Source organism: Diabrotica virgifera, chromosome 5, assembly GCF_917563875.1.
Source record: "Diabrotica virgifera virgifera chromosome 5, PGI_DIABVI_V3a".
Lineage (NCBI taxonomy): Eukaryota > Metazoa > Arthropoda > Insecta > Coleoptera > Chrysomelidae > Diabrotica > Diabrotica virgifera.
In genome coordinates this window covers 74,724,826-74,737,542 of record NC_065447.1, presented here as the reverse complement: position 1 = coordinate 74,737,542, position 12,717 = coordinate 74,724,826, and the positions used below count along the sequence as shown (strand labels likewise).

Below are 12,717 nucleotides of genomic sequence, written 5' to 3'. Positions count from 1 at the left end.
GGTCTTCACCTTTCTTTAGTTCCTTTTATATTTATATTATCAATACACTCAAGGAGTTTGACCTATTTAAAATGCCTAATTTTGAAAAAATTGGAGTTTAAAGAAAAATTGATTGTTTGCAATTTGGTATTTTTCATATTTTACTTCAAAATATCTCCGAAAATACTGAAGATATGAAAAAAATTATAAACTACTAAATGTTAGCTTTTTTAATGACTAAAATTACCCTGTGCATGGATTTTCATTACAGTGAATAGTTAGCCAGATATAGCTGTTTAAAACCTCTATTTACCAGCAAACACCCCCTTATTCGAGCCCTTTAAACCCGCCCTAATTAAAAACTAAGGCATCTTACGGAATTTAATTCACACAGTCTTATAGCTCTTTAAAAATCCTACAAAATCATTTTTGAGGGGTCTCATTACTGAGAGGGTATCAAAGTTGCTTTCCTACGAAGGTAATTAAATCCATTTACTAAGGCTGAAAGTCAGTGCACAGTGAGATATAATATTTTTTCAAAAATTAGGCATTTTAAATAGGTCAAACTCCTTGAGCGTATTGATAATATAAATATAAAAGGAACTACAGAAAGGTGAAGACCAATTTTGAATTAGGAAGGTAGTTAGGGGGTTGTTTTCACTGATTTTTTCGTAGAGAAAAGCAGGTACCGACATTTTTTTTATTATAAGTCGCTTAAATTTCATGATAGAAATTTTTTATTATTTTTTTAAAGGTCTAATTGTATACTTGAAAAAAGATTCTTGAAGTTTTCCTCGAAAAATGCCAATTTTTCCCATTATTTGGCTTTGAATATTTCAAATTATGCATTTGACGAAAAAAGCTAACCTTTAACATGCCGTATCTTGGTTTGTATTAGTCTTAAAGATATTATTGTAAAATAATTTAGTTTGTATTACTAAAAGATACAATTTTGATATCTACAGTTTTTTGATTAAATGCATATTTTTCGAGGTATTCTCAAAAAACCCTATAAAAAAATCGATTTTTTTCGTCAAAAAACTGTTATTTTCATGCGCGAATAACTCGAAAAATATTAGTTTTACGAAGAAAATGTAAAAAACGTTTTTTTCTTAGAATCACTTTTTGCATCGAATTACATGGTTAAAATGTAATAAAAAATTCCCACCCCCGAGATGGGGTGCCAACCACCCCTAAGGTTTTAGCGTATGATAGCGGCATGATATAGAAAATGATCCATGGACTATTCCCTACCTTCTGTGAAAATTTCAAGTAAATCCATGATGGACGAAAAAATTGCGAGCCAAAATGCTTCATTTCCTCAATAGACTATTGGGGCCGACCGACTATAATAACTTGTATTTATATTTAATTTAGAACGTGTGTACTGATTTTCAGCCTTGTAAAACAACTTTGATACCCTCTCAGTAACCCCTGTTCTACGTTTCGCTTGACCGACCGCAGTATGTTTCTCTACACACTCACAGTAATCAACTGTGAAAAATCTAGCTTTAGTAAATTCAAATAGATTTTTCAGCGCTGCCTCTCCGTCTATTCGGTCGTTTAATAATATGCACATGCTAAAATAGTTGAAAAACCACCACACTGCAATACTACAACGCACGCAATGGAGTGTAAAAAGCTCTGTAGAAAACTCTAGAACCATTATTGTTCTTCGCAAAATAATTTAAGTTTATTTTTAGATGTATGTTAAGTACAAAAAGTAAGTTCACAGCATCAGTCTTCAATAGATTAATATATGATACACAAGTACACATTCCTATCTTTTAAAATGTATCACTAATGTTATGATGCAATTGTTATTTTAATGTGATTGTGATTGGTATCGTAACACTGTTTACTGTACACATTTATTATTTCTTCTCAAATCTGTTGCAGATGATAAATGATCCTGTTGCACATTTATAGAAACAATTTTTAGGTTTAGTATGAGTTTAAAATGGATGAGGTTCCTGCTAGTTAGTGCGATAAAAAATATCACATCTGAGTTGTGGGAAAATTGACTGTAAAAGGATTTCCAAGATAGTCAAATAGTTATGAAATAACTATTTGGCTATCTAGTTAATTCATAACTATCAACATAAGTTGATAAAATATCTATATTAACAAGGTCGTGAAATCATGAAATATGTTATGGTAGGGGAGCCCAAGCGGGGATTTTTGCAGTTACTCAAGAGTCAGATTATCATATGGGGAGAAACGTGGTACCCTGCAGATGTACCTCTACCATATTGGCTCTTAACATAGGGGCGTTCGTTCAGGGGGGGGGGGGTCGAAAAAAAATCTATCCTTAAAAATACTTGAAATTGTCAGAGTAAGATAAGGTAAGTACATGCAAAACGATGTATATTTAAAAAATCAGACGATTTGAGGGGACGTACGGAAATGTGTGAGTCAAAAAGTTTCACAAAAAAAAGCGAATATTTCGCGAAATGAGTGACAGATCGAAAAACTAAAAAATATGTGCTCAATATTTTTTAAAAATCTGTCGAAAGATACCAAACATGACCCCCCACGGAGAGGGGTGGGGGGCAAATTTAAAATTTTAAATACAAATTCCACGATATTTCGCAAAATAAACATCAGATCGAAAAACTGCAAAATACACTTATTCAATATTTTTGAAAAATATATCGAATGGTACCAAACATGACCCACCACAGAGGTGGGGTGGGGGGTTACTTTAAAATCTTAAATAGGAGCCCCCATTTTTTTATTGCAGATTTGGATTCTTTACATAAAAATAAGCAACTTTTATTCGAAACATTTTTTTGAATTACGGACAGATGGCGCTATAATCGGAAAAAACGATTGTTGGAAATGGAAAATTAAATTAAAAAATGGGATATCCCCACTAAAATGGAAAATTTTACTTAACTTTTTTTGGTTTTATGACCCAATAATCACAACCCAATAGGTCCCCAAAGCGCTCGAGTGATTGCACATTTAGCATACTTTGCTCCCCTACTATAAACACTATACTGTCATACCGGAATAAAATTCAACAGCTCCATTAATATGCAACAGATCTTGTAAAAAAAATAGTACACTTAACCGCAAAAGTTTTCCACATTAAGGACAAGATACAAGGGTAGGTATGCATCTAAATCATGTTATAATCTTGTCTTTTGAGAACATTTTGTTTTTTAATTTCGCTGATATCTTTGAAAACTAAGAAAATAGACGGTTTTATTATTTAACATGTATTTTAGCTCCAACAAAAAATAACAATTAACAAAACTTTAAACAGAAACATGACGTGAACTAATAATGCGACTTTGCTCCTCTACTTCTAACAAAGGCTTCACACCGTCTATGGAGTTTTATATATTCATAACTACAGTTTCTACATCTTGCAGGTAAGCAGGAAGGGGCTGATAAAGTCTTAATTATCGACTAACAATATCCCATTTTTGTTCAATAGGATTCATGTCGGGACTGTGAGGCGACCAATTTAATGTATGAATATTTACCTCACTTAAGTACTTAGTAACGACATGCGATACGTGAGGTCTTGCGTTATCATGCATTAAGATGAAATTATTTCCTATACCGGGTGGTGAATCGTAAAACGGGCCATAGGAAACTCAATGTATAATTCTAAACTGTTGAATTCCTGCTTCCCTAATTATTATACATCAAAAGTCATGAGAGAATATTTGTAGAGAATTGAAATCTGTATTAAAATCAAAAGTTAAAATTGTTCTACGATTTAAATGCATTCCAAAACTTTGAAAAATATAATACATTTGCCACAGAAGGTATGTGTGTAATAGCCACTTTACACGATGCAAGTAATTGCGAAATTTATTGCACAAGTTCTTGCAGCAAGAACTTCTGCAATAAGTTGCAACTAGCTTTCTGCAATAAAGTGATTACACGGTGCAAGTAATTGCATAAACTGACATGAAATGGACAGAAACTTTGACATACCATAAATTTTAGGTTATGTTGTTTTTACTTTTTATAAATTAAAAATGTAATTTTTTGAGTAGAGTTATCAGATATATTAAATTAAAAATGTTAGATTATAATTTGAGAAAATTATAATATGTATTATGTATAACAAAATCAATTAATACCTAATGCAAGTATACCTATAATACATTATTCATTTACAAAAGGAAACAAGTTGTTAAATACAAAATAAATAGAAAATAGTTTCTTTAATCCCTATGTTGCATAATTAAAGTTATCCACCAGAATAATGTTATCTGTGAAGCGTGAAATTGGTAAAAAGTTCCTCTAGTTTTGTCAAAAATTGTTTAGTTTGAAATTTACAATGACAGAATGTCAAAACAAACAGTGTAGCCTTAAAAGTTACTAAAAATATAACCAAATTGCAGAAAAAATTGCATGAAAAATAGGACATGTTCTATTTAGCTGCAACTACTTGCAGCAAGAAATTGCTGCAAGAAGTTGCAGCTTTTCTGTGGAATTCGCGTATGACACGATGCAATTTCTATTGCTGCAAGAAATTGTGTAATAAATTTCGCAATTACTTGCATCGTGTAAAATGGCTATAAAAGTTATAGGCCATACGTTACTATTTTTAACTGACAGTGCTCACACCATTGACTGAATAAAAAACCTTTATTATTAATACTTTCTCTGCAACTGAGGGTGTCTTATCAACTGTATTGTTTGTAAACAATAAATGATAAAATAAAAATATTGACAGTTCAAAAATGTGAAAGTAATAACTTCATTGTGACACATTATTGCACTGTGTGGCCTAATGGGGAACTTGCACATTTTTTTTTATTACATAATAATGTTCAGTTTTGTATAAAAATGAGATTTCCAAAATTTCCCGCTTCAAAAACTCATAATAACTTAGAAATACAAATTTAAAGTCTTCTTTATTTTAAAGTAGTTCAGACGGCCCGTGACGTCACATAGTTTTACATTAGTTTTTTATATGGTTATATCAGTGATGTGGGAGGGTTATATGTAAGTATATTCTTCTTCTTCTTCTTTAGTTTATTGGCCTCCACCTACTTGGGTATTTGGCCACAGCATCGTCGCGAAATATGGGAAAATATTTATATTGTAATGACATTTTTTTATCGTATGTCATTGTAATAATATAAAAAATATACCAGTTTGTTGGGATTGGAGTTTACAGTTTTTGAAGGAAAAAAGAGAAAGATTAATATGGAAAATAAAGAAAAACTTTATAAGTATTGTTTAGTGCCATTCTGTACAAGTACAAGCATTCAAAACCCCAATAAAATATTTATTAGATTACCAAGGGATAAAAAACGCCGTTTAAAGTGGTTATTTGCATGTCGAAAAAATATATTTCAGATAATACACAAGGTCTTCATGTATGTCAAGATCATTTTATCGTAAGTAGTCTGTTGTCTGCTTAATACTGTTAAATAAAACAAGTATATTTTTTCATATTTCTGTGTTTTATAATATTGCCACTATACTTAATAGGAAGTGTGTACCTACTAAGTTTTATCGTTAAATACTTATGAGAATAATAATCAGAATAAAATCACAGTATAAAATTAGTAGGTATAATGGGAGTATAATATACATAATATATGTACTTACTTATCTGCTTTAACTCCCCGAACTTCTCCGACGGAAAAATTTTCACTCTTTTGAAAATATGTAGCCACCATACACATATCAACTATAGGTAAGTTATCAGACTGCCCTTTACAAAAACCCTCTTCGGTCATTTTAAAAAATATATCTTAAAAACACTCAAATATATCAGAAATAGAAATTATGGGCCATTCCACGAACATACGCCTGTTTTGGATTACTTCGACAACGAATATTTTACTGTGCAACATAAGAAGTACGAAAGTAAATAGCGCTAATAATTATTCCAATAAATAACAATGTAATTTGCAATTTATTTTCGTTCTTCTTATTTTGCACAGTAAAATATTCGTTGTCGAAGTAATCTAAAACAGGCGTATGTTCGTGGAATAGGGATATCAAATATATTTATAAATTAGTGTCAGTGTCACAACGAATGCCAAACCTATGAGGGAACTTACACATTTTTTTATTACGTAATATTATTCAGTTTCCTTTAAAAATAATATTTCCAAACTTTCACGCGATAAAACCTCATAATAACTTAGAAGATAATTTAAAATCTATATATTTTTTCTGTTTTCTGGCCTTGGTTTAGAAGAACCCTTAGCCAATGTAAAATAGTTCAAACGATCAAAAACGCTTGTGACGTTACATAACTGTATTTTCTACTGACGTTTATAATGTCTAATTTAAAATTATATACAATTTTGTTTACTTTGTTGGTGCAGAATGTACATGCACAACTATATGACGTCACTATGCGTTTTGGACCACCTGTTTTAATTTGAATTTTTAATCGTCTTTAGGGGCCAAACGAAAGACAAACAAAACTTTTTTTATCTTTGATACATGTTTTAAATTATGTTCTGTTGTGATTTATAACATTTTTTTCGAATTTAAAAATTGATGCAAGTTCCCTATTTTGGGCTAAAAAACTGAAAAGTGTATTACATTTTTACAAAATTTTGGAATATGTTTAATTCGTAGAACAATTTTAATAGTTGTTTTCAATACAGATTTCAATCCTCTACAAATATTTTCTAATGTCTTTTGATGTAAAATAATTAGGGAAGCAGCAATTCAACAGTTTAGAATTTTACATTTAGTTTCCTATGGCCCGTTATCCAATTCACTACCCGGTATAAGGTACGAAAGGAACAACGTATTCAAAAAAATAAAATTTCTGTAATATATCAAATATATATCATCAAATACATTCTTAATGTCAAGAAAATTCCTCTCCAAACATCACAGAACCTCCACTAAACAATCTGATCTCTCGCGTATGTCACAAATTGTACCGTTCACCCAGTTGACGAATAACTCTTAAGCGTCGATCAGAACTGTTATTAGAAGTGTTCCGTGGTTGTGTTGGATGCGTGTGATAACTTTATTATCCACGGAAACAAATAATATCCATTTATAAACAAATAATAATAAATTCATTTTTTTAGTAAAATTGTGGCTTATTTCCCATAGAAAATACTTAAAAATAATATCCACTGTTAATAATATATTTCGGTAAAAAGCGTGCTTATTTCTCGGAAAGTGTGTGTTTTTTTGATCTTTCCCGACCGAAGGCTGGTTTTGACTGAACTGCACTGGTATTAATTTTTGTCAATCAAGGCTTTCGGATTTGAACGCTCTTAAAACTGAGATCTATTCCTCAGTCTGGATGATGTAATTGATTAAAAACGGTATTTCGTTTCGTATACATAAAACTGAAGAAGTTTAGGTAATTAAAAATATAAATATGTTTTTCTATAGATGCTATACAATGTGCAACTTCTCTCAGTACTTACATACATTCAAAACGAACAACTTCTCATGCGGTGAGAAAAGTCGGCCATTGCAGTGAGCAATATTTTTTCTGACGGGTTCTCCTACGGTTTTCCATATATGATCGCCGTTTCCATGGTAACATGCACAATACAAACACAATTAATGTTGTCAAATAAAATGTGTTGGAGCAAAACTTACCAGGAATTACCTTTCAAAACTTTTTGAAGATAACTGTTAATTAGAATTTTAAATAAATAACGTAAGTATATAAATTTTAAGAATATTAAATACCTACATGTATAATGTATATATTTTATTTCAATTTATGTATAGAATATACGTAAAAGCACCTAAATTATTTAATTTTGAAGTTTGAACTCTTGACAAAACCGCATCCATAGAAAAAGTACAGTGTACAACACATGAGAAAATGACATATTTCTCCCTCGCTTGATTTGCGCAACAAACGTCTGCGCTCGTGAGAAATATGTCTTTTTTCTCACTTGTTGTACAATATACTATTTTGTATATATTATTACGAGCGGAAAAAATTTAAATTTTAAATGATATGTATTATTTCGTTTACAAAGAAAAGTTATTAAAATTTGTAATTAAAAAATAGTAAATGTAGCTTGTCGCTACATAAGTATAAGGGGAAACACACGTTGTTATTTTTTATTGTTAATTTACTATTGTTACAGTAAAAAAAATGTACAAAACATGAGACTACGATATAATTTCGATGTATACCCTCCCTTGTACCTTGTCCTCCCTACACAGTGTCTCAAACTTAACATAAGAAAAACATTTCTTCCACCCGGTAGAAGCCCAAAAGAGCAACAGTGTAAATGCCAAAAAATCTAAATTAAAAGAAAATTAGCGAAATCCGTCAATCCCTTCACAAGAAAATCAACTATCAAAAAACATAATTTTTGGTAGTACAAATCTTTTAGGATTAAGTGTCCATTATAAAAGTGTTCTTTGGAATAATATATCATACGCTGCCCTCAGCTTGATGTACAGGATATTTAAACTTAAAACTAGATTGGCTAGGTTTAAAGATCAGCATTTTCTTGTGTTGGTCTATAGTATTTTTCCCACAATTTACGCACCTTGGATCCAACAGCTTTGCAACCAGTTAAAGAATATTCAAAATGTTCTGTTTGGACCCAGGACATTGAGTTCAAAATAGACCTAAAATAAAATATACATGAAATATATAAATAACTTTAACAACGGAAATTGTCAATATAGGTACTAAAATAATAGTCATTCATAATAAATATACTTATGGCCAATACAAGATAGTATGTATAGCAATAAAATAATAATAATATTAATGTCGGTTCTTCTATCAGGCGCGACCCTTGCGAATGGGATGCTTACTGGGTATTCGTAGCGCCAATACCCAGAGAGTAACAGGGATACTTGCCGTGGAACAAAAACTGACACCTGGCAGTAGGTATAAAATGCACACCCATTAATATGGAGAATTCTGATTTATGTTTAGGATCGCTGCCTGGGGATCGCCAGGGCACGTGTGGAGCCGGCGCTGGACGTGACAGCATGTGGGACGTCGGTGGCAGGATGTTGAGGAGGCGGGCCCCTGTCATACACTCAGCTACAGTCCAACCACAACCACAAGCGAGCCAAACAACAACAAGAGCTCCACCGGCCGAAGGTGCTGCGCTGGAATATCAGCCGGCGCTCACTCAAGCGGGACGACCGAGGCAGCGCATGAAATGGACTGTGTCCATTAATGAAAACATTTTGCGCTTCTACTACAAGGTGACAAACCTCGATCAAGAAACAATCGGCTACCGACAACAGCTGTATGAAGAATTTTGCAGGACGTACCCAGATATTCAAGTATCGGAGCAACGAGTATCAGACCAATACCGGGTAATTCAAAGAAACAACCTGATCCCACACACCAGACGCAATGCCATCAGAAGCGAAGTCGAACGGGAGATTCATATCCAGGGGCTAATTTTAGATCAAGTCCCTAATGAGATCGGTGATGAGCAGATTCCTGAGCATCCCATCCCAGAAACTCAACCTGATGATACACAGCAGGAAAACAACGAGTTGTGCGATAGTCTAGCAAACGAAATGGCTCGTGCCGTACAAGAGATTAATGGAACAAACCCACTTAGCAGACCACCGCTACCACGAATAAACTTTTGTAAGAAACTAGGTGCGCTGTTACAAATTGTGAACACTGAAGTCCTACCCAATTATGTCGTAGAAGCTCACACGTTAGAATATTTGCATATGCTAATCTACTGTGCAGCAACAGAAATTGCTAATGTAATGGGCGTTAAGACCAGAACACGACGGGGTACAAATAACGAAAGAACTGGTAACAGAATTGCACCCTGGGAAAAAAGACTACTCGGAAAGATTGACTTACTATGTAGGGATATTGGTATAGTCACAGAATACATACGAGGTGTAACAAGTAGAAAAGTCATCAGGAGGGCTGAAGAAATAATGCTGAGTACCGCAAGACACTCAAGATATGATCCAGAAAACAACACAGCCCATCAGTGTCTGGATACATTAAAACAAAAACTCTCAGTTTATTCAGGACGACTAAGGAGGTACAAAGTTAGTAACAACCGCAAAAGCGACAATGCTCTTTTTGAAATATCTGAGAAGACGTTCTATCGAAAACTCAATTCCACTGTAAAACGTGTCGATAAGACTTACCCAAGCCAAGAAGAAATTCATGAGTTTTGGGGAAATCAACTTTCCACATCAGCTGCTCTTAACAACAATGCTGGATGGATAGAAGATGTGACACAGAACTGTCCACACTACATGTGAGGGTACGAACCCTTCACTACTGAAGAAGTCTCAAATATCATCAAAGAGCTTCATAACTGGAAATCTCCTGGACCAGATGGAGTTCAAAACTTTTGGCTCAAGAAGTTTTGGAGTGTTCATGAATGCTTATCAACACTAATTAATCATGTTATTTCTAATCCGCAGGATATACCATTATTCCTAACTCAGGGAACCAATTATTTAATACCGCAGGATCAAAATAACACCCAAGATCCAGCCACCGCCCAATTACTTGTCTTCCAACTTTGTATAAATTGGTCACATCCTGTGTAGCCCGGCGTATCTACCAACACTGTGCTCTGAACAATATCATAGAGCCTCAACAGAAAGGATGCGCTAAGGGTTCCATGGGTTGCAAAGAACAACTCATCACCGATTCAGTCATTTCTAACCAGGCATATTCCAAAAAGAGGAATCTTTTCACTGCCTTCATTGATTACAAGAAGGCCTTTGATTCAGTGCCGCATGAATGGCTTATAGATATATTGAGAATATATAAAGTCGATGATAATACCTTTTTAGAGCATATTATGACAGAGTGGAAAACTAGAATTCACCTTCAAATACCTGGTGAAAATAACATCGAAACTGAAAATATCGCAATCAGCCGGGGCCTGTTTCAAGGAGATTCGTTGAGTCCTCTGTGGTTATGTCTAGCTATGAACCCACTATCTCAGCTATTGAACTCCACAGACGCAGGTTTTAGCATCAAAAATAACAAAAATGTGGTGGTGAAGCTTATCATTTATTGTATGATATTAGCATGCACTTCGGACTAGACAAGTGCCGTATTTTAAATATAGTCAGAGGAAAAGTACAGCCCGGAGGATTCGATATGCAAAATGACCAGAACATCGAGGCCATGGGTGAAAACGATATGTACAAATATCTTGGAGTAAAGCAAGCGCGGAAAATTGACCATAAACAAATGAAAACAGATATCTACTGAGTTTATACAAAGGTTAAAACAGCTGCTTCGCTCACACCTTAACAGTAGAAATTTGTTTAAGGCACTAATCACCTAGGCATGTTCCGCGCTTAGCTATTCATTTGGCATTGTTAAGTGGACAAAAACGGACATAGAAAATCTTCAGCGAAAAGTAAGAACGCACCTCACAAAGGCACAAAAACACCATCCCAAAAGTGCAGTAGAAAGAACGACATTACCACGGAATTTAGGAGGAAGAGGACTTATGGATATAGGTGAGCAATTAGACAAACAAATTGCTAACTTAAAAACTTTTTTTCGGATGCAGGCTGAGACATCTACTCTACATCGCGCTATCTGCGCAGTAGATGACACAACACCGATCAAAATGAGGGAACCAGAAATGCGCATAAACCAGCTCACTAAAGACGAAAAAATGCGCACCTGGATGGGTAAACCCCTACACGGGCGACATCCCAATGAGGTTCATAAAGATCAAATGAAATGTCTTAATCGTATTAAGTAGATAGTCTTTCGACTTACTCTTTTATAATTTCATTTGGAAATGAAAGAAGTTTCTCGGGTTGCAATACTTTAAATATGTATTACTCAAGTCACAGAGACTTTGAAACCTGTGTTTGGTTTGATAAATCAATATATCCAAACAGCAATAATGAGTCAACTTTTTAATGATTAAACTGACAGAAGTAACCTATAACATTACCAATTAATTCCGACGCCGAAACGGCTGACGTCCACTTGGCTCGACGCCCAAACGGCGACGCCCAGATGTTCTAGATTCGTGTTAGCCACATTAGTCATGTACGTTTTCTGGCTCGCCTTAGCAACCCGTGCGACATCATCGGCATAATCTACACATCCCCTCGGCAGCTGTAGCCTCAGCACCCAGTCGTACAGAACATTCAACAGGATGGGACCTAGCACTGAACCCTGCGGAACCTGATTTTGGTATCTTGTCCCCTTATGGGCCTGTCAGTAAAGTTGACCAAGTTAAATCACGTTGACCGAAAGGGATATCTGCCTCCAGATATCTCTTTCGAGATCCTGACGATTACTCTGTGTACTGGATGTGTAACTTTTGGACTCAACTTACTATCCAGAACAAATAAAAAGAAAGATAAAGTGGTGATTACAAAAAAATATAAAAAAATGTATGCACAAATTGCTCTATGTAAATTAAAAAGTCTTCGCACTTACGTGACATGTTCCTCAGTAGGAGAGTTTACGTTTCTCTCTTTAAATTGATCTATAATACAGTCTGCAACGTGTTCTCTTTCCATTGGTAAGAGTGGTATATAGTGATCAATTAAATTATGGCTTATTGTATCAGAATGGTAAAATCCACCTTAAATAGCAAAGAAAACAATTACTAAAAATTTAAGCAGGTATACATTATTATAAACTAGAAAAATTTAACGCACGAGTAATAATTTTTTAAAAACGATAATATTTTTACAGTAAACATTTTTTTTCGGTGATAATAAATTTTAATGATTAAACTATGTCACTTAGGAAATAGGATAATTCAGGAAGCTGGCTGGCAGTCAACACCTACACAACCAAAAGCAATC

General features: G+C 33.9%; 1 protein-coding gene across 1 annotated transcript in view; it reads right to left on the bottom strand.

The window, feature by feature from the left end:
* Window positions 1-2,682: 2,682 nt before the first annotated feature.
* The window catches only part of LOC114342875 (torsin-1B-like), a 35,845-nt gene continuing 25,810 nt past the window's right edge, over window positions 2,683-12,717 (bottom strand). Inside the window, exons 4-5 of the mRNA XM_028293678.2 lie at window positions 12,344-12,491; window positions 2,683-8,541 (exon numbers count right to left, since the gene is read on the bottom strand). Of these exons, the coding sequence (XP_028149479.1) occupies window positions 8,403-8,541; window positions 12,344-12,491 (287 nt within the window). The 3' untranslated portion in view covers window positions 2,683-8,402. The remainder of the gene's footprint in view (window positions 8,542-12,343; window positions 12,492-12,717) is intronic.